The following is a 23,582-nucleotide window of genomic DNA, read 5'->3' as shown; positions in this document are numbered from 1 at the left end:
AAAGCAGCCCCAAAAGGGGATGTTACTTAAATGTGCTATAAGCTTTTTCAGCCCCTTTCGGTGTTTTCTGAAGTTGGAAAGAATGCACCTCAGAATGGGACTGCAGCAGGAATGGTGGGCCTGGCTTTTGTCTTCTCTCTTATCTTACATCATTTGAAAAGTAAAACTACTTACCTCATCAAGCTACTAATGTTTTAAAATTAGTAATATAACTGAGGGCATTTTCTGCTTTGTGAAATGTGTTTTCAATGGTCCTGATTCTTAATTAGGTCCCGATTTTTTGAGCCCTCAAATATTCTGCCTTCTAGAACTAGAATGTAAGTGACCACAGGAGTCCCCTTCCCAAGCCCACTGCATCATGTGGGCTCAGGGAACTCTGGAGAGGTTTATGGAGGTTCCTGCAAAGTCTGTGTCACATTGTAAATGTATGTGTAGAGGTATCTTTTGTTTTTTGTTTTTTTAATGAATAAAATAAGGTAGTTACACTTAGTAATACCCATTCACCAAAAGCAAAAGGGGAAGGTGTTAAATCATTGTGGTTTTTTTGATGAATGGCTTGTACACTGAAAAATAAATTGGACAAACTGGCATAGAGCTCAGCAAACATGAAATCAGCTATTAGAAGAAAGCTGTGAACAAATTCTGAGGCAGATATGCATCTTTTGATTAACGCCCTATCAATCATCCACACAGCTACCTTCGCTAAGTCTCGCTGTAATCATTCATGGTTGCTTTCAGAAACACTAGCAGAAACTATAGTGCTGCAGAAACAGAATATTATACTGACTTCTCCCTAACTTTGAACAATGACTGTTTTCACAATGTCTCTGCTTTCCTTTATTAAGGAAATATAATACGGAATGAAAGGAGAGTTACTCCTAAGCCTAGTGAAATTCTCCTAGGGTATTCTTAATGATATTCAGTTTTAAATGGGCATACCATTATAACGTGAGATTCTCTGGAATAATAGTAATGTAATCCCACTGAAGTTGCCTGTTATGGATTGTAGTCAAATAGGCAAAATATGGAGTCACATTAATGAACAGAGTATATATCTTCAGAATTATCACTTAAAGTTGTTGAAATGGTATGAATTTTGTTACTGTAATTAGTATATTCTCAGTTAGTATGCTTAACAGCAATAGTAATTAATCCACCAGATTGTAAATTTGCATGAATTCTATCTTTGACACTAGAAAAAGTCCTGATTCTTTTTGTGTATTACACAGCAAGATGAAGGAAATATATATATTTTTCCTATATACACATATGAATATATATATTTATTCTTTAAGAAAATTTTCATGAATGCATTTATAGTTTTCATGCATTTTTAAGCATTGGCAGATTCCTCAAGGGCACTTCATTCTTTTAAGAGGATTTGATTCCTAAACCCTGCTGGCACAAAGGATAATTTGGCACTGCCTACTAATCGAGATATCTTTAATGATAATGCAGTTTCTGAACTTACTGTAGCCTGGGAAATCCTGTGGCATAATGAAGTAGTGATAGTCATTAGCATGTATAATGGTCTTTAATAGACATTTAAGGCTGTTTAACTGGAAGAGGAAGCTGTACTCTCCCATTGGAATATTCCTCCATCAAAGCCCATTGATCACCAATTTCACCCAGGAGAGGTTAATCCATCAGCTTCTGTAACCAGACGGTACTGATGGAAATACTTTAGGTGGCATTCTGGATGAACCAGGCTTTCCATCTTTACAAACAAATGAGTGATATGACAAGCATGGTGTTCAAAACACATTTAACCAATTGATTTTCTTTCCTTTTGTAATAAGATCTGAGACATATGAAAGTGCACAGTGTAAGCCAAGATTAAAGGAATTGCTCCATGCACAGGAACATATGGGATTGAGAGCCAATAAAAGTGCTATAAAGCTTGTAGTCACCCATTTTCTTTTTTTTTTTGTATAAAGTTTGTTATTGCAATAAATAGCTGCTACTGAGCCAGTGCCTTTTGTTTCATTTTGCTGAATCTTATTTAAAGTCTACGTATGTGTGTTCGCATGTGTTTCTTGTCATCTTTCTCTTGGAAGTTCTCAGGATGTTTGTCAATCATTGTTTTTACCTTCTAATTTAAACAGACAGACTTGATATTAGTTAGGCTGGTAAAACTAGGTATAAAGTTGCAAACATGGGGTGCTGCCCTACTCTCTTTTTTCTTTGTAAATGATGGTTTCCTGCTCTTTATTTCCCCTATGCAGCCCTGCCTTGAGTTTCACCTACCCTTCTGCACCTGTGTCTCTCCATGTGCATCAACAAATCTTAAGCAGACAGCAGAGCTTAGGCTCAGCCTTTGGACACAGTCCTCCGCTCATCCATCCTGCCCCAACATTTCCAACACAGAGGCCTATTCCGGGGATCCCAACAGTTCTGAACCCTGTACAGGTCAGCTCTGGCCCTTCTGAGTCCTCACAGGTGAGAGACAGCTGGATGAGCTGGTCTTCATAGGCACAGTACCCTGGAGACTTCCAATTTTTTTTTGTTTCATCCAAATGATGTTTATTGAATGTTTACTTTGTAAAAATTTGCAATAATACAAATAACATAGAAATGACAAATATACTTTCCAAGAGTCATTGGTAATAACTAAATTATTTGTTAGAAGTAGGATATCCTTTGGCAAAATTGGAATGGGGTGGGATAACTTTCAATGCCCTTTGTTTCCTGCTTTTTTCCCCCTACATATTTCTCTTCTTTCAGTTCCCTCCTTTTCAGCCCTCTTCTGCTTTCCCAGACCTTTTGTGTACTAGAGGAATGTGAAAGGAAAAACTAATTTACCCTATGGCAATGTTACTTGGCTCTGACTCATGAATACGGTAAAGGGTGGGCAGGGCTGGAAGAGTGCTCCCAGAGAATTCTGGGTGGCATCTGGGCTTTCATGGGTTTGATGAAGGCATAGTTAAGAACTAAATGATCTTCCGACTTCCCCCTCACATAATTTTGAAAAAATTGTTTCACTTTGCACATGTTAAAATTGGTATAAAATATGTTTTAACTTAGGTTTAAGCAGCTTCAAATCATGTGGTTTTCTACATATTACAAATCTTGATTATTTTAAAATAAAGCTAATAGATTTTTACATGACTCTAATGAACCAAAGACTGTAGAATTTGTTACCTACCTTACCATTATCCATTTGCAATTAGAAATTTTACATTATTATTTGTCTTCCTTGAACTCCTATTATCTATTCTATTTCTCTCACATAATTTTATTTTTTTTTACTTACCTTCCCCATGGAATCACCACACTGTTGTCTATGTCCATGAGTCCTTTTTTCTTTTTGCTCAATCCCTCCCCCTGCCCACTAGCTGTCATCATGCTCTCCATCTATGAATCTGTCCCCATTTTCCTTGTCTCAGGACTTTCATACTGTATGCAGTCTGTCTTCTGAAACCAGGGCTGTTATCTTCAGTTTTGATTAATATGCTATCTATGTGCTCCTCAATAAATAACAGCTTCTTCCATTAAAGTTATTTTATCCTTGGAAGAAATGTGGCTGCTTAAAAAGGCTTCATTCTGACCCAGTGCTGTCTATACATCTGTTCAATAGAAATGCCTGCATGAATGTGTTGCTCTCATTTGGTCACAGTCCACTAGTGTGATACTTCAGAGTAAGAATAAAACTATCCTTATCTCCATGCTGATCATGCTCAGAGAAGAATCTGGATGCTCTAATTAAAGAACTTTGTAAATAGTTCATGTGGGTTTTCTACCTACTTCACAATTTTGTTCTTTTAAAAAATTTTTTTAAGATTTTATGTATTTTTAGGGAGAGGGGAAGAAAAGGAGAGAGGGAGAGAAAGATACATTAATGTGTGTCTGCTGCTCGCACGCCCCCTACTGGGGACCTGACTTGGCCTACATCCCAGGCAGGTGCCCTGACTGGGAATCGAACTAGCAACCCTTTGGTTCGAAGGCCTGCACTCAATCTGTTGAGCTACACCAGCCAAGGCCCAGTTTTGTTCTTTTAAATACGCTATTGGAACTTGTTAAATCCCAGGCTCCCAGCTCTGTTCTACTAGCTTCTAAAGACAAAGGGAGTTTATACTCTTGAGGTAAAATCATGGAGCTGCCTCATGTATGTATTTCCTGTTACCATGGTATTAGAGTGTTATCAGACTCATTGCTGTAGTGCCAAACAAGCCTGCTCCTCTCAAGTTGCATGATGTAGCAATGGTTCTGCTCATTGATCAAAACCTAAGTTTTGTCTCTGTTTCTGCCACTGTGACTGACAGAACAAGCCCACAAGTGAGTCTGCAGTGAGCAGTACTGGTGACCTGATGCACAACAAACGATCTAAGATCAAACCTGATGAGGACCTCCCTAGCCCGGGGCCACGGGGTCAGCAGGTGAGGCACCTGGGCTCTGCACATGACAGAAAGCCAGTTACAGAACTTGACTCAATTTGTTTCTCTAGCTCAGAAGTAAACACAAACAATGCAGGAAGCTATATGGGATATAAACTGTGGTTCATAGAGTAAGTGGTTAGATTTATGTTACTGACTATCGACATGACCAGGCTTCGGTCCTTAGCCCAAATCATGGGCCTGAATTGTGGCTCCTGACCCTAAACCTGAGCTGGGCAGAGCTAGTTATGTTCCCTATATTAATGTGTTGGGTTTTTTTTTTAATTCTTATTTTGTCACTTCTTACTTTCCAGGAGAGCCTGGAGAACAAGGAGGAATCAAGGCACAACTAACCTATCTTAAGGCACTTATGTTCCAGCCCTTTACCCAAAGTCCTGAAAGGACAAGTTTAAAAATTCCACTTAGATCATTTGAGCCTCAGTTTAAAGAAGTGAATGTTATCATAATATCATCTCCTAGGGTCCCTGTGCCTAACACAGGAAAGAGGTCAGTGAATATTAATTCCCAGAAATAGGGGTTGGACAAGAGTTTGGACATTCATAGAATCTGGATCTTGCTATGGTCAGGCTGCTTCAGCCCAAGCCTCAGGCAGTTTTAGCCCAAATGTCCATTTTTGTGAAAACATTGAAGATGCATGTTATGAGTTCTGAAATTTGTCCTTCCTCCTGTATTTTACTAGTCAACAACCTTGCTGGCTACACCTAAATGCTTGTATACAATTTTTGTCATATAGCCTCAGATTAGAACTCAAATCTATACATCTAATTGTCTCCCAGACTCCTAGAAATTTGTTGTATCTAAATTGGTACAAAGCTGCTTGAGAAGACTAGGAAAGACTATACCATGTCCCCTACCCTCACCAAGCTTTAGATGCCATTGTTCTTAGACAAAGAGTGTATCATTGAACATTAGGAGTTGAACAAAAAAGACACTTCCCTATAATATCCACAAGTGCCTCTTACAGACTCTAACAGCAAGGAAAACAGAATTAGAATTACTAGTAATTATTTCCTTGGATTCCAAAATATGAGAATAAATATATTAATATACTGAAGGAATCTAACCAAAAGAGAAAGACCAGTTTTGGAGAGTAAAGACATGACCTAGTTTAATTGCTTCTCTTATGAAATAACATTTTACATTAATTTGGGTTTTTTTTCTCCTTTGTGTTCAAGAACAGTAGAGCTTGGCCTCAACTTCTTATGATCATTATGGTTTGGACTGTTATCTTTAATCATAAGTTAGTGAAGATGTGTTTGATATATATGAAAAATGCACACAAATGATTCCTTATGTTTGATTTCTTCCATTCACAAAACCCATTTGATAGAACTGGGCTCTATTTTATCTTCATGGAAAAATTGCATCAAGAAAAACATCTCTTCTTATCTTTTCTCCCATTGTGTCTGGTTTTTTTCCCCTCTCTTCCCTCCCCTTACCCGCTGCCTATCAGGAACAGCCAGAAGTTACCACCTTGGTGAAGGAAGAAGGGGACAAAGATGAAAGCAAGCAGGAGCCTGAAGTTGTCTATGAGACAAACTGCCACTGGGAAGGCTGCACACGGGAGTTTGACACCCAAGAGCATCTGGTGCACGTAAGTGAAAGGGACTCTGGAACTAAGCTTTACAACTATGTGACCTTTCTGGGAGATCAGCCTCCTTTACCCTGTGCTGAGTCAAGTTTTGTAGCTCCCAGTGTTACAAAATGGAGAGGCCTTTATGACTTTCTGAGAATAAAGAGAACTCTGAGCCACAGTGCTTGACCTGTTCAGTCAGCTAAAGCTTAGTGTAAAATTCAATAAAGTCTTCAGTGGAGAGTATAATGACTCTGGTCCTGACTCTGAGAAGCCGCTATTTTAAGGTAGCAGCTTTGATGGTTATTGAGTAATAATAGTAAGCTGGACATGAATTATTATAAACCTTTTAACCAAATTTGAGTCTCCTTTCCAAGAGTAACAGCAGAAACTATTGTCATGGGATTCCTTTTTTTCTTTTACCTTCCTCTCAGAAAGCTTCAGGAATCTCCCTTTGTTTTATGCAGCAATTAGTACTCTGTGTGAGATAGGTAGATGCATGGGGCAAGCATTAACACAGTTTCTTGACTTAAAGCCAACTCTTATAGGGCCAACAATTTATGGGAAAACCAATATGTATTGTTAAATGAGTTTAATGATGTCCATTTTTCAAAACTGCAGCGTGGTCAGATTGAGAACCACACCTTCTTTGTCATAACAAGTTCTAAAATCTTTCCCCTTACTCCCATGTGTATTGTTTCATATAATGCAGCACTCCCCACCCTATGTACTCATACGTGGTTAGCCCTTTGCTCGTGTTTCATTTTATTTGGCATTTTCTCTCACGCCAGTAAAGCCTCACTGGAAAATGGGACCACAAGCAACTGAGATGGAAGGGCATTTCGATGATAAAGAAAAAGAAAGAGGTAGCCCACCCACTCTGGTACAGGACAGGCATTAAGGCATTAAGGATGGTTTACAAAGTGTGGCAGTTTCATAAGCGTTTAATATAATGGAAAATCTGAAAGAGCAGCTTTTATTGTGACTATCCCTCATATACACACTCATTCTCTTTTCTAGTAACTTTTATTTTTAGATGATCCATATTTCATGATAATTCTCCTCCATTTAAACACTAAAATTATAAAATTCCTCACACATCCCACACGCTTTATAGGCTGCATGAGCCTTTGAAGTGAGTCTTCTGAAACTTGGCTCATCCTGTGTAATATGTTTCACACATTGCAGTTACATTATACTGTTAAATATATGATTTGCTGGTTTTGAGATTTGGTATATTCAGAATGTTTTGAGGATTTAACATGACCTAAGCAGGGTTTTCCCCCCTCTGTTTCTTTTTTAATTGTGTCTCCTTGTAATGGTATAGGAAGAATTACAGATTTCTCAGCACAGCAATAAATTAGAAAATCAGATGGTTTAAATTAAGGTATATTTTCAAATTTTTCCATTACCTTTATTTTTTTTCCTCTTTAATTTGCTACGAGTGTTATTTTTAAGCCAAGCCTAACTTAATGGCCCTTTTATTCTTGCTGACTGTTTTAATGGAAACCACAGACATTGTCATACTAAAGTGGAAAAAAAGGTTTTGAAATTTTATTTTAAGGTAGAGAAATATTCCCAAAGACTATAGAATGCCAGGAATACCCTGTGTGATATAATGAGTATACAACATAAATGAGAAAATTGTTTATGTAACAACTGCCATCATAACCGAGATGTTGGTAGTGCTTGTTAAAATGTCCTTCTGAAAAATGATGCAGCTTCATTGTATCTTTCTGTGGATAAGTCGTTGTCGTTCCCAAGGAGTGCTATGATTATGGTTCAGCCATTTTCAAATGAGGGATGAAATAGGAGCTTACATGTAAATAGGAGGTCTACATTTAAAGGGAATTGTGCTGTTCATTAGAGGCCAGATTTAAGGTAACATTTTTGGGTTGTGGTAATAAATTAACCTTTTTGCTGCCTACTGAACATGAAAGCCTTTAAAAAACAGTGAATAATGCAGTTTTTTGTATTTAATCTCAGTAGTGAAATGTTATAGGCAGTGATGTTGTTTTAATAGAGAGATTTGAGTAGTTTTAAGATAAGTTTGCTTGAACTATCAATGTTTTGATAGTTTTATCTGTTATCTGTTTTATTGTAAGAATATGAATGACTACAGTACATTTTTTAAAATTTCAAATAGCTGGAAGAAGTTTTTTGTTGATTGAATGAATAGGTACTTCAGTCCACCTAATTTTTTGGTGGTAGATAGAAATAACACCACTTGCAAAAACCACTACTTTTAAGGACAGAAGGAAGCATTAACTGCTTTTGTTCTTACGACTTTCCTTGGAAAGAGGACATTTTGTGAATTAGTTGAATTTTCATGGTACATACAACCAAGATGCAAGGTGTTAAACCATTCTGATGCTGTGCCTTATTTATAGCCATGACCCATTCTTTTCCCCCCTCTTACAGTTAATAGAAAGATTCATGATTCTTCATGGTTGTCTATCTAGTGTCTGACAGTCCCGACTGCCTGCTAAAGCAAGTCACTATCTATAATTGATATCCTTCTGTGGAATAGGGTGCTGGCTGCAATTGAAGGGCTTTGCTGAAAGCTCTTAAATCCTGACAAGTTCTCCCCTTGTTCTGGTTCAGTCACTGAGCTGCGCGGTTGGAATTCCAGAGTCATTTGAACTTGGTGCAAAAGAGAGACATGTGTTTCACATTAGCAAATCACAAAGTTGAAGAGGAGAATTAAGGAATTGGCTTACTCTGCCCACCAGGTAGTCTCATTTCCAGTGTAATGCACTTCATGTTCTCTTGAAAAGATTACCTTGTCCCATTGCTGTCCAGACAGATGTGCTAAATATTGCCTTGCCCTTCTCTTCTCCTTTATTTAGAGGCCCTGTTCTCCAACTGTGTGTTTATCCTAGGTTTTCTATGGGGTCTTTATCTCTGGATGTTTAATTTCTCTTCCCAGCAAGATAATTATAATTGGGCCTAGTTACTCTCAAACTAGTATTAAATCTGTCACAAATGTACTTCTATGCCCAGAAGCTAAGAAGATACATGTATATTTTTGTTCACAAAGTTTTTGTTGTAGTTTGTCCCTTTCTTGGTGTTGGTTAAAATAGAAGGCAATAAGAGAATAAGGATACATAGAATAAAAGTTAATTAATTTAAAATGTCTTTGATTAAGACTGCATTTATTATTGATTTGTCAAGATGCAGACAGTTTCTCTTCCCTTGACATCTGAAAGCACATATTCTAACATCTCAAAATAAGTTGAAAAATCTACATTTTTATTCATTTCTAAACTAATTAGACTCTGTTGTACTATATGTTACAAAAATCATGAATCTCAAATTTACATTTGTAGAATATCAATTCTCAAAATATTGTTTCTGTTTTTGTTTTATTTAATTCAGCTTTTGTTGTTAGGTAAAACAACTCAAATCTGTCTTCTGGCCTGGCTTCTCACACAGGTGTGAGGGCTTTCCATTCCTTCTCATGTTCCTCTTGTGTTAATTCAGTCTTAGAAGTCAGTTCTGTCTTTGGCTGTTAGATGACTGAATATCTGAAATGTGCACAGCATGCAGCACACATTAGTCTCAGGTTCTTGGAAACCAGCACACTTTGTTTCTTAATGACATTGTGTAGATACCACAGGTGTTTTGAGAGGCTTTTTTAAAAAGAGGAAAGGGAATAAATGTGAAGAACGTTCACCTCATTGTGGGTCACCACTGCTGAAGGGCTAATTATACTTGAAAACATGGTTGCTGGAATCCAAAAGAATAAAAATTGTATAATCACCATGCCTAATGACCACCTGTTTGCTGTATCACTGCAGTTCCTTATCCTCTATTTCAACAACAATTTAACCCTCTGTATTGGCTTAAGAAATAGCACATATAATATTCTCTCCAAAGGTCCTTAAAAGATCCAATTATTTTTAAACAGTTTTATTCACTGCCCCAGCCCCAGCAAAATGATCTTGGCAATTGCACTGTGGGGGGCTGTTGTCTCATGCTAGTAGAGCTGGATGGCAGAGAATGTGAGATGTGGATACATCAGCCCCAGCTTTAACTGGGTAACATTTCAGTTTGTGAAGTCCTTCCTCTACTTGTGTCTTTTAAGTATGATGTCAAAATTCATCTTATATAGTGATTGACCACCTACTTAAATTTTAAATGCATTAAGATGCTACAAATTTTAATCTCTAAACTCATGCTGAAGTTTCCTTTATTGAAAGAATAGTCATAATCACCTTTGTTGCCATTTGAAAGTAAATTCTATGCATTGGCAGCATGAAAATGAAGGGCTTTCTTTTTAATATCATAGAGATTTAGATGTAAAGAAAGCACATGTAATCTGTGAAGAATTGATGCATCCATAGAAACATGGGGAGGAGTTAGGATGTGGTGAAAACATTATTTTCATATTAATACCATGATCCCAAATTTGCATTTTAAATGTTTTCCATCTAATTTTGATCCCTTTGCTCAAGTTGCATTGTATATCATTACCTAAGAGAAAACTGAGTTTAAGATGTGATGGAGTCTCAGATACGAGTCCAAAATTAGTTTTATGTTCATATAAAATGTAAAAGAAATGAGTGGAGATTTTGATCTTATTTTTTCTGCATGGAGTTACTAGTTAATTTAGTTACTTTAATTATTTGGAAATATTGCATGTAAAATGTAGACTAAGAAATACCAACTTCAAAGTCATCCTTTGACAATTGTGCCTCCAGGGTTACATTTTTTTTAAAAAAAACTTAACTGACTAAATTGCACCTTCAGAAATTGTTCCCATAAAGACACTCAGGAGATTAGACAAAGTAGGGACTTTAGAGGGCTGTGTGGTTCACCAGTAAAAACCTTCCAGGGCCACGGGAATTGTGAGTGGCAGCCCCATCTCTGCTCTGACCCTGAGGATGACCTCCTTGGAACTGTTTGACCCTTTAGAATGTTATTTTCTCACTTATCATATTGTGAAACAGCCTTGAAAATAAATGCCATCTCCAATGTTCAAGGCCAAACAGATCACATGCAGCAGGCCTAATGAGAAACAGACAGAGGGTCTAAGAGGGGTGACTTCATTTTTCTTTGTTTTATGTATTAGTGTTTTGCAGGGTGAGTGGGGTAGGGGAGGGGAGAGGCACTGTTGGGTTTTGTGGCTTCTGCATGTTAGCTCTAAGGCTTATTTAATATTCATTTTTGCTGAATTGGGACATGCACTTAACTGAAGCAGAGACTTCATTCTCTTCCCCAGTCTGTGTCTGATTGATGGGACTTGGCCAAGAAATTTTGCTTCCTTGATCATCACTTTTAGTAAAAGCAAGTGAAAGATTTGAATTGGATAGTCCTTAGGATAGGGATGATAATCAGGTTTCTTATAAGTGCCAGCTTGTTGGCTGGCCATTGCGTGGAGTTCTGTGCTGAGCTCTGCCCCCATTTTAGTCATGGAGGTAAGGGTGAGGATGTACAGCTTATAATGGGTGGCTGCTTTCAGGTGGGGTTTTGAGGAGAAAGATACTTGCCATCTCTTTCCCAGGGTCTAGTTCAACCCTGTAGATTAAGTGCCTTCCAGAATAATTGTGGTTAATTTTTTTAGGGGATGGTAAGTACTTGGGTAATGACTGAATTATTAAAATGTTCCCTTTACTAATGTACCTTAACACTTGAATGAAGAGTAACAAATCAGTATTTTGAATAGATATAACTAGTACAGAGTAATTAATGTCTTAGTTTCTTCCTTAAATTTGCTTAGCCATTTTATACCCCTGAAATGTTTCATTGTATGTATCCCCTGAAATATTTCATCAAAATTTTCATTCAAGTAACTGTTTCTGCTATTTGGGGAGGATTTTTCTATCAAAAGCATATTGATTGGTTCTGAATGATACTTTAGCTGAGCTTTTATATTCTACCAATAATTAGTCCACTAATATTTTCTGTATGGACACACTTTATACAAGAGGTACTGGGTTGTGCACCTTACTGAAATGTAGTTGCCCATAGCAGATCTTGCCAGCATGATGTGTTCTCTTGTTTATTGGGAAAAGTATGAGCTGACATTAGCAGATCAGCTATTCTCTGAACAAGTGCCCACTATGCCAACTTGGTGGTGGGTATGTAACAGCAGGATTTAGACAAGGCCCTCCGAGACTGGTCATTCTCATTGAGAGGGGAGACAAGGAAACATAAAAGCATACTGAACAATAGGAGGCTGGACATCGTGAAGCCAGAATTGTGTCATTGATATTATAGGGTCTCTGAAGAGGGAGAAGTGCTTGAAGGGGCACCCAAGAAGACTTCTGGGAAACAGGTGGGATATATGGTTAAGGTCAAAGCAAAGTGCATGGAGGTTGGCTGTTGAGGCATGGTGATGGTGATGATGGTAGTGGTGGTAGCAGCAATGGTGATGGTGATGGTAATGGTTTTATAAGAGAAATAGCCCTCAATCTGAAAGAATACTGTGGCTTACTGCTGTTCTCCTGCAGTTATGGTACAATGTGTGTTTTAAAGCTGAGAGACCTGAGTTCAAGGCATATCTTCACCCTAGACGTGTCATATTCCTTCTATGTGAAATAAAGATATTAATAGTATTTACATTATAAAGTGGTTATTCTTATAAAAGTGAAAAGCATAAGAATATTTACCAGTTGCCAGTTACATGTTGCTGATAAAAACAAGGCTTAGGTTGGTGTTAAGGCAGTGTTAAAGTTGGCATGTCACTGTGAAATTAATAATTACATAAAGATACTAACTAGTTCCTGGTTCTTGAAGCCCTGGAGAGGTTCCTGAGTTGGGTGCTTGTGCTTCAGATACTTCCTCTCACTCACTTGTGCTGTGCTGAAAATCAGAGCCTCATTCTGTTATGTAATCTGTTGCCTTGACATCCTTCTGAAAGTTCTCCTTGGTGATCACTATAAACTAAGTTTTCTGAACCTGGGCACACTGGGCAAAGAACTCTTTTATTGTGGAGACTGTACATTGTAGGATTATTGCAAGGGAACAAAAACAGGGACTAGGCTGCCTGTTACCACAAAAGCCAAACTCATGAGACAGATGCTGGTGCACAAGGAGAGTTTTATTTAGATTCTGCATGGGCTGGGAGAATGACAGATTCCCATCTCAAAGACCATTTCCTCCTTCTGCCATGGAAAAAGTCCAGCTGTCCTCAGCAAGGTGAGACAAAAGCCAATACTCAGAGTTTCAGCTCCATTTTAAAGTACAGTCCTTTGGAGCCCTCAGGTGACTGCTAAGTGATCTAATTCCACACCCAGGTATCTTAGCTTTTGTTGCTAACCAAAAGGTGCTATCAATTTCAGGCCCTTTGCTGGAGCCTGCATGTGAAGCCCATGTGGCCATGAGCCATGCGGCTGCTGGTGCTGCATGGTTGCATATCCCTGAGAGAGAGAGAGAGCACATGAATGCACAGGCAAGAGCATCACCAGGTGGGCAAGAGGAAAAGAGAGGCCCCATCCTGGAGGCCAGGGGCCACATGACTGCTAACGCCCCATGGCCATGGAGAGAACAGCAAGTGCACTGTGTGTACAGGTCACAAGTGAGAGAGAGGGAGAGGGAGTGCTTCTTTGTTCCCCTGGGATTGTATTAATTTGGGCTTGGGATAGACCAAATGCTTTCTCAAAATGACCCATCAACTTCCCAGACTTTCATGTCCTTCAGGTGGGACCAATTCCCTACCAATCCCCCCTTTCCTCAGGCTAGACTGACAGGCTTCTTTGGTTAGCACCTCCCATGTGGCATTTTGACATCTATGGCTCTTGTGCCTGCCTTTCCCTGGGTCTACCCCCAATCTCATACTGGAGGTTGGGGGGTGCTTTTTTCTGTTCAACTATCTTGCTAGCTTTTCGTGCACTCAGTACACTCGTGCACTCAGTCCACCTGCCTCCATCTTGGCTGATGGTGCTCCCTCTGACTGTTTTACAGTAACACTATTAGCACTGCTGACCTCTGCCCATTAGATGCCGGGGGTGCCCTCCTCATCATGACACCCAAAAATATCTCCGCACATTGTCAAATGTCCCCTGCTGGGCAAAATTACCCCAGTTCTGTCCATACCTTTCCTCTTACAGTGTGTGTATGTGGGGGGGAAACAATGAAAACAAAAAAGAATATTTGTGAATAAAGGTAAGTTTTCTCTTGCTTAGAGTGTTTACATTTAAAATAAAATATAACTTCATTAAATAGTCTTTTGCAAAAGGCTATTTAATATATATGTAGGTTGTGTGCCTGTATGCATGTGTGTATGTATGTGTATGTGGTACATGCTTGTGTGGGTGTGTTTATAAATGGGCAGAGCTTAATTTTAAAACCACATTTGCAAAGGTTAGGCACTTAGTAGTTCTCAGTGAGGCCTATTACCAGCCAGGCCCTTGGTCTTGTTGGAAAAATTCCATCATTGTGTTTTTTTGTGCAGACCAAGGGAAGTCATTCAGACTTCAGCTTCTGAGATCATGGCCAGCATGACTGGAGATCAGACTCCTGCTTTGACATAAAACAGAGCTCCAGGAACAGAAAGCAATTTTCCATGCAAGGACTTTTTGAAGATTCAGGGACACTTAGGCTTTTCTGAAATTAGCTAAATACTGCCATAGATGATTTTTCTTTCATTTCTAGAACAATTAATGTTGGCATGAGGAGAGAACTGTAAGTGGCATATCCTCAAAAGAGTAAGCCATTCCCCACCTGACTCTCACTCTATTACCAGTAAAACTAGCATTAATCAGTGATTGGGTTGTGGAGAGAGCATTGAATGGTGTGTTGGAGATCTATCTTTTACTCTCATATCTGCCAACAGCTATTTCTGACTTTGACTAAGTTACCCTACAACTTCAGTGTTTTAATTTGTTGTGTTTGTGAGATGGAATGACATTATATCATGGAAGTATTTTATAAATGCTACAGCATTACTCAAGTAGGAGGAAGAATGGACTCCAGAAGAAGTGGTACTAAAAACCTAATTAATTGAAGAATGTAGAGATTAAGGAGACTTGTCACCAAAATTTAAATGGACTATATAAATATGCCTTTGATTTACCTGTGTAGGCTGTTAATCTTACCTACTACAGCACACCTTCACCACGTGTTGGCCACTACACAAATTGCAAGCATAGTGTTGGAAGGAAAAACCTCATGCCTGTCTTATCTATGGACTTGGGCTTGGTGCTAGTTGGGGGAGAACAAAAGCTGACACATGGATATTTTGTCTATGTCCTTTTTAGTAAGGGGAACATACAGGACAGGCTGTTGAATAAGATATAAGTCAGGCTGTTATGAGGACTAAAGATGTACCGGCAGAGCTGCAGGAGAACAGGAAAAGTGAAGGTACAGGAGAAGGAATGAGAGAAAGGTCTTGTGGAGATTGCATTTGAACATGGTACTTAAAGAACAGGTGGATTTATTAATAAACAGGGCAACACCACTGCAGGGAGATGTCGGGATTGCCATATAGAAAAGATAGCAATTAGGAAATAATGGCTGCAGAAAATATAGGAGAATTGTATATATCATAGTAGCTAAAATAATAAAAGGCTAGTGTTTTTGACACTTTTGGTGGAGTTTGAAATATAATTGCAAAATGATTTATTCTAATCTTTTGGGTTTAAAAGTGGTAAATAATGCAGTTATGGTAGTACCAAAACGTTTTGAAAGGCGGAGGGTAGTGGAAAGTAAGATGAAAAAGTAGAGTAGCACTGTTTCCTGGGTGACCTGAGTGATAGAGTAGGAGTCTGACTTATATTCCAGATGGAGTAAGGAGAATCAGATATTTCTGATGAGAGGAACATTGAGTTGGCATGTGCATTAGAAAGATGGGAGCTGAAGTTTGCAAAGCCCTGGAAGTTGTAAGTACCAGGTATTGAAGAGGTCAGGAATAGAGAGAAGTGTAAGGCAAGATGTGACTCCAGAGTAGAAATTATTTCAAAAAATAATTGAGAGGATAGTTTGTAGATGTTTCACAATTACAGTTTTCACAGTTAATATTTATGTTGTAGATATTGTTCAGAGAGCATTCAGAAGGTTTCAGGTGGCCAACTGAGGGAATCTTATTCCTGTCTCTTTTGTGTGTGTTATGTAAGGATCCTAAGATTCTATTGTCTCTCTTTAAAGTAGAATGATCAGGCTTGTTGGAAGAATGATCTCTGATGACCTGTGGAACATGTGTGCTCCAGTGGTAGTCAAGTTTTTAGGGCCCATTAGAAGTGGTTTTTGTGATTATTATCATTTTTGTGTGTGCGTGCCTATTTTCTAGTTATGAATATATAATCTTGAGTTCTGAAAATGTCTTTCTAATTAGGAAAACGAAACTGTGCAGCTGCCCTCTGTCAGCGAGGTAGTTGTTCTCTTTTCATACATGGCCCCATCTTGTCTCTTCTACTCCCTTCACTTCACTTGCAGGGACTTTCTCTTTCTTTGGGTTCTACCTCTATGTCTCAGCACACATGATATGTACCAAGGAACTGAGACCTCTCTTCATGATAGGCAAGAGAGCCCTGGTTCATGAAGAGTAGGTCTTTCTGGTGGCTTATCCTGGAGGAGGTGGAAGTTCTCAAAGCTTCCTCTCCTGTACCGCTTAGTGAGAGATGGCACAGTTCCTAGCAGAATATAAAGCGGTCATACTGCAAATGAAGTACAGCCCTCACTGTGTTCTGCTTGTGTTTAGCAGAAATAAACTTCATTGCAGTCTCAGTCCTGGGCCATTTGACTTCTGGCAACAGCTCTAATTGCTAAAATGCAGGGTGTTGTGTGTTTTTTTTTTTATATCAAGAAAGGATTATTCTTGTTATCAATCTACAGCATCTTATTTCAAGATAAAAAGCCTTTACAGAATTAGAGATGCCAACTTTTGTACAAAGCTTTTTGGTGATTGACAACTCAAAGAGAAAGTATGATTTATTAGCCTATAATGGCTAACCCTGAGTGATGGTCTAGGTCCTACTGGTTTGTGAAATTGCTTAAAGTGAACTGCCTTTTTATGCCACTCAAGCCCCAAGTTACTCAAATAAATGTAGAGTCTACATTACATGATATGTTATAGGAGACAAGGAAAAGAAAAAGTGGGAGGAGGAGAAAGGTGGCTTCTAAAATTCTTCTTGGTGGTACCTTTTTAAAGTAGTTTGGCTGATAAGCCAGTGGAGAAAAGATTAATAACAAGGCTTGTCACTATCAGTACCTACTTGTCGATTCTCTGTAACAGGGCCGTCTGTTCAGCATGGAAATTATTGATTAAGTAAAAATTGCTATTAGATTGTGATGTGATCCATAATCACAAACAGTGGTAGACATTTTTCTTTTAGATTCTTGGTCATGCATCAAGTTGTTTCTTTTTTTTTCCCATGGTCGTAATTTATATTGCGCTGACACTTGAGCTCATTAGGTTTATCCTTTCTGCTTGGAGGCAGGGAACACAGGCAAGAGCAGTGCAGATTGCCAACAGTGGGGCAGAAGATTAAAGGTCAGGTGCTTAGCCACTATATTCACTTGACTGCAGCAGTATTTTTTAACTTTTATTTTTTAAAAATGTGGTAAAACACATATAACAGAATTTACAATTTTTATTTATTTTTATGTTTATTGAGGCATAGTTGATGAGTAAAATTGTATATGTTTGAAGTATACAATGTGATTGATTACACATTGTGAAATGGTTAATACCATCAAGATAATTTACACATCCATTACCATACCATTTTTGGTGTGTGTGGTGAGAACACTTAAGAACTCTTAGCAAATTTCAAGTATATAATACAGTATTATTAACTATAGTCAGTATGCTGTACACAGATCCTCAGAACTTACTCAACTTATAACTGAAAGTTTGTACCCTTTGATCAACATTGCCTTGTTTCCCTCATCCCCCAGGCCTTGGCAGCCACCACACTGCACTCTGTTTCTATGAGTTCAACATTTCTTTCTTTCTTTTTAAGATTCCATATATAAGTACTGTATTTTTCAGACTATAAGATGCACTCCCTCCCTGCACCCCCCAATTAGGAAGGAATAATGGTTGTTAATGCTGCTGTTGAGTTCTGTTTACATTTACATTGATGAAATATTATGTTAATTATGTTATTACCACATTTTTTGCTTCAAAATTGTTTTCCTGTTTTCCTCCTCTAAAACCTAGGTGTGTCTTATGGTCCGAAAAATATGGTAATATACAATTTTTGTCTTTCTCTGACTTATCTCATTTTGCATAATCCCCTCCAGTTCGTTCGTATTCTTACAAATGGTGGGATTTACTTTTATGGCTGAATAATATTCTATTATTCATCTATCTATTTGTCTATCTATCTGTCTGTCTTTCTATCTATCATCTATCTCTCATATTTTCTTTATTCATTCATCTGTGGGTGGACACTTAGGTGGTTTCCTGATCTTGGCTATTATAAATAATGCTGCAGTGAACATGGGAGTACAGATACCTCTTTGAGATACTTATTTCATTTCCTTCAGAAAAATACCCAGAAGTGGGATTACTGGATCATATGGTAGTTTGATTTTTAATTTGTAGAGGAACATCCATAGCAGCTGTACCACTTTAGAGTCTCAACAACAGTACACAGTTGTTCCCTTTTCTCCATATCCTGGCCAACATTTATTATTTCTTGTTTGCTTTTTAAAAAATAGTTGCTATCCCTGTAGGTGTGAGATGGCATATCATAGTGGTTTTGACTTGCATTTCCCTGATGATTAGTGATGTTGAGCATCTTTTTGTGTACCTGTTGGCCTTTTGTATGTCTTCTTTGAAGATGTTTATTCAGATCTTTTGCCCATCTTGAAAGCAGATGATTTTTTTGTTTGCTGTTGTCTTGTGTGATTTCCTTACATGTTTTTTATATTAACCCCTTTTCAGATAAGTGATCTGCAAATATTTCCTCCCATTCTGTAGTTGCCTGTTACTTTCGTTGATATTTTCTTTTACTGTGGAGAAACTTTTTTTGATGTAGTCCCACTTGTATATTTTTCCTTTTGTTGTCTGTGCCTTTTGTATCATATTAAAAAAATTATTGCCAAGACCAATTGTTAAGCAGCTTTATCTTTATGTTTAGTTCAAGGAGTTTTACAGTTTCATGTCTTTAATTCACTTTGAGTTAATATTTTCTGTATCTGGGAAATGCATTGAAATTTTGACAGGGATTGCTTTGAATACAGAGGTCCCTTTGAGTAATATGGATTTTTTTTAATCATTGTTCAATATGGATGTTTTAATAATATTAATTCTTCCAATACAAAAACATGGACTGTGTTTAAATTTATTTGTGTTTTCAACTTTTTTCATCAATATCTTATCATTTTCAGTACATAGATCTTTAATCTCCTTGGTTAAGTTTATTCCTACGTATTTTATTTTTAATGCTATTGAAATTGGATTGCTTTTTTTTTCTTTCAGATAGTTCATTGTTAGTGTATTGAAACAGAACTAATTTTTTCATGTTGGTTTTGTATCCTGAAACTTTACTGTATTTGTTTATTAGTTCTAACAGTTTTTGGTAAAGTTTTATATATATATACATATATGTATAAATGTATAAACATATGTATATATAATCATATCATCTGCAAACAGATAATTTTTCTTCTTTCCTTTCAGTTTAGATGCTTTTTATTTCTTTTTCTTGCCTAATTCCTCTGGCTATGACTTCCACTACTATATTGAATAGAAATGACAAGAGTGAGCATATTTATTTGATCACTTTAAAGTGTGTACAAGTCAGTGCCATTTAGCACAGTCACAATTTTGTGTAACAGTCACCACTCCAGAACATTTTTATCACTCCAAAAGAAGACTGTACCTATTAAGCAATCACTTTATTTTCTTCTCCACAGCCCCTGAAAAACATTGATCTGCTTTCTGTTTCTGTGGATTATTTTTCTATTCTGCACATTTCATGTCAATGGATCATATAATAAATGACCTTTTGTGACTGGCTTTTTCACTTAGCACAATATTTTCAAGGTTTGTTCATGCTGATGCATGTCTCAATGCTTCATTTCTTTTTATGGACAGATACAGAATATTTCATTTTCTGACTATACCACATTTTGTTTACTCCTTGATCTGTTGATGGGCATTTGGATTGTTTCTACCTGTGTTATTATGACCTTTCATATGCAATTTTTTGTTTGAACACTTATTTTAAATTCATGTGTACATTTCTAGGAGTGGGATTTCAGGGTCATATGGTAATTCTACATTTAATTTATTTGAGAAACTTCCAACCCTATTGCAAGTTCTAAGCTGTCTTGTACAGGTTCTGCTTTGTCTGGTAGCCTTACCTCTAACCTCATTAGCCCCTTTGTAGTACCTATCACCTGCTTTCCTCAAACCTCACCTCCTTCCCTAGACTACGGCACAGGCTGGCTCTCTGGGTGCTTCTCTACAGAGTGCCTTGCAGTACTGCCATTGATGGGCACATGGGCATCACTCATCAGGTAGCTCCATATATCCATCATTATTACCACTTTTTTCCCAAATGAGGTAGGACTGTTTTGGACAAAGGCATTGAATAAATATTCAAAGCATTAGGTCAGGTGGGTAAAGCAAGTAAAATTGGCTGATAGGTTGATTAAATTGTATTTTTCAATAGTGAATTAGATGAATAGGGATGCAGTTCATCATGAATGAACATAAATCCCCTCATAGTGTCGAGTTTATGGATATTAGTTGTGATCACTTCTAATTGTAGAATCTTAAAAATAATCTAACCTGCCCTTTTTTAAAAACAACTGCAGTGTGGTCAGCAAAGGGTAAGAAGCTTACTTAAGACCACTAAATTTGTTAGTGTGTTGCTTTGCTACTTATTAATGAGTTCACTCATACACAGATCATCTCACTTTAATTGGCTTGCATATACTGAAGGTTTGGTCATTAGACCTCCTTAGCTATTAAATTTATGCATTCCATCATCCCCAACTTTACCCACCTCACTCCTTTCCCTAACATAGTCTCTCACTCTCTGTCTGTCTGTCTGTCTCCATCTCTATCTATCCATTTCACTCTTAAACGGAGAAGCTGCTTCAGGTTTGCTTTTTCCTGACATACTTACTACAAGTTGCATACTCTTGAAAGTAAATGTAACTCTTAATCACTAATTTCAGACCCCTTCATCAAAAGAAAGGTGGGCTCTCTAGGGCTCTCGAGTCTAGGACTCAAACTAAAACTTATGTACTCATCCAAAACATGCATTTGCCTTTTGCTTAGAGGATGTATAGTATTGATTATGTTAATTATACTGTAGTAACAACACTGGGGGATGGCAGAACTTTTGGATCATGGCAAGCCTGGTTCCCCGCTCCCATTCCCCACTCCTGCTGTTATTTTCTAGTTTCACTTTAAGATGTAGTCCTTCAAATGGAGACAGGTAAAAAATGAGACTTTTCTGTGGCATAAAAATAGGCAGCAGGAGAGCCCCTCAGTGCCTTATATTGGTACATATCAGCTACAGAGGCACAGATCTGACCAAATATCCAAGCCTCCTGATGGCCCTGGTTAAAGAGCATGAGACTCTGCTGGGGAAGCTACTGCAAGGGAATCGGGGGTCACAAAAGAAAGCCATTTTGACTGAACAATCATAAGTTCCCAAAGAAAGCACAGAATATGAAAAGTACAAGTCCTGATGGAATTGATTGTTAGATTTTAAATCGTATGTATAGAAGATGGAATGAGATATACCATGTGGAGATAAGAAAGAGCTGTGGCACAGACTTACTTATCTGATCCCCATGCAGTGCACTGGCTGGTGAACATGCTGATGACCCCAGAAGAGCTGGTAGGGGCTAGGGAAGGGGAGGCCCATTCCTTGGACTAATGGTTTAGAGATGACACATGAGAGTGAGGGCAAAAAAGCTCACTTCCAAGTTTGCTCTTCTATTTTGTGTTTATTTGAATGAACATTCACCTGAGACATGGAACTAAGGGTGCAGCAATGACTCAGATGAGGCATTCAGAACAGGGGGAGAGCAGTCAAAGGACGAAGAGTGTCTGTCAGCCAGTATGAGGATGAAGATCACAATTGGCAAAGACCAGAGGCCAGTTTAGTAGCCAACATCTTTCCAGTTCATAGGCTTTTCCTATTTCAGAATACTGAGGTTTCTTACAAATGTAGCCATGAACCAATATCAGAAAATTTTGAGCAATCATAAAAAATGTGTGAGGTGCTGGGAGATTGAAGATGATGAATATCATTCTGTACTTTCAAAGGGAGCAAGGAAATGAATTCTGAATATTAACAGGTGGAGACTATGGAGTCAATTTTAGAGGAAAGTGTGTTTTTATTGTTAAAAAGTTGTCTTATAAGATGAAATAGTAATTACTGATCTCCCCTGGGCTCACTAGAAAGAATGTCATGCTAGACCAGGCCAATGTTTTCTTTGAAATATTGTTAGACTGGTTGATCAGGAAAATGTCATAAATATGTGTTGGGACTTAAGCAAAACACTTAATAAGCAACCTTGACCAAGACAGAAGGTGATGGTCATGTAAAATAGCAGTAAGAGATATACTCATTGGATGGAAGTTAAGGGATGGCTAGACCTATTTCTAGAAGCAGGCTGCTGGCCTTGGCCTCGGACCCTGTTTACTTAACAATTTGGTGTTTGTTTGTTTCCTGGGTAAAGTCATTGAGGGTAATTACCATCAAACTTGTTTATGAGGAATTTTGAAATCCAGTTAATATCTGAATCAGGGTCCTTAAGGATCTTGAGAAATCAAAACACTAAAATAGCTCCAAGGAGATTAAAAATTATGATAATGACATAGGGCCTTTAATTAACTATAAATTCACTTTAAGTAGGCACTGTGATTTGCCACCAAAACTAGCTAATGGGATTCTCGGATACAGAAACAGAAATCACTATAGTATTGTAGAATCATGTTCAAACTGTCTTTAGAAAATATAACTTACCCCAGCACTTCATGTGCTAAAGATGTACTGATCTATTAGCATTAGATCAAACAGAAAAAGATCTAAAACCAACTTATGAATGATTGATAGAAGCAGGGAAGCTAAAATGCTACCCCAAGAAAGAGGGAGTCCCTGAACTAGAATGTTAGGTATTTAAATTGGACACCACTTCAGAGCTTCCAATGGGTCTGGAACTAGATGGACTCTTAGCACCTCTCAAACTTAAGAGAAATTCTTTTATACTACAAATGTTTCTTGAAGCCAGTTATGTGCTGTTTTCAGAGAAGGAACAGATTGGCATTTGTTCTTAACTAAGAATAATTAATGAAATCATCTCAGTTTTACAGTTACATAGGAATTCTAACAGTCTAATTAGCCCAAGCTTTTTCTTTCCTTATTTTAAAATTATTTATTATAAAACATATTACTAATTAATAAAAGGAATTAGATTGACACACCATTTGAAAGTGATCTTCTGAACTCCTCAAATAACAAACATAGGATCAGAATTTGGGTGCTATGAGGCCAAAGAGTTTCCTTGTTTGCTAGAACTAATTTTTAATCCAGAAACTTCTTGGATTTTTGTTTTTTCTCTCATTTTACTTTGGTGTGATTAGTCCTGCTGTAATACATATGAAAGTTTCCCGTATAATTTTCTTTTGAAACCAGTCTGCTAAGTACTTTTCAGTCACATAATTTCAGATAAAAGTGTTAGTGATAAGCTGATTG

The 23,582-nt window shown here is 37.7% G+C and overlaps 1 protein-coding gene across 1 annotated transcript in view; it reads left to right on the top strand.

Annotated features, from left to right (window-relative positions):
* GLI3 (GLI family zinc finger 3) overlaps nucleotides 1–23,582 on the top strand; it is a 284,734-nt gene that overhangs the window by 217,661 nt on the left and 43,491 nt on the right. Inside the window, exons 8-10 of the mRNA XM_045827801.1 lie at nucleotides 2,226–2,439; nucleotides 4,263–4,376; nucleotides 5,848–5,988. Coding sequence (XP_045683757.1) covers nucleotides 2,226–2,439; nucleotides 4,263–4,376; nucleotides 5,848–5,988 — 469 coding nt within the window. The remainder of the gene's footprint in view (nucleotides 1–2,225; nucleotides 2,440–4,262; nucleotides 4,377–5,847; nucleotides 5,989–23,582) is intronic.

Source organism: Phyllostomus hastatus, unplaced genomic scaffold, assembly GCF_019186645.2.
Source record: "Phyllostomus hastatus isolate PE091 unplaced genomic scaffold, TTU_PhHast_1.1 phas_scaffold_78, whole genome shotgun sequence".
NCBI lineage: Eukaryota > Metazoa > Chordata > Mammalia > Chiroptera > Phyllostomidae > Phyllostomus > Phyllostomus hastatus.
This window is presented reverse-complemented; position numbering and strand designations above follow the sequence as displayed.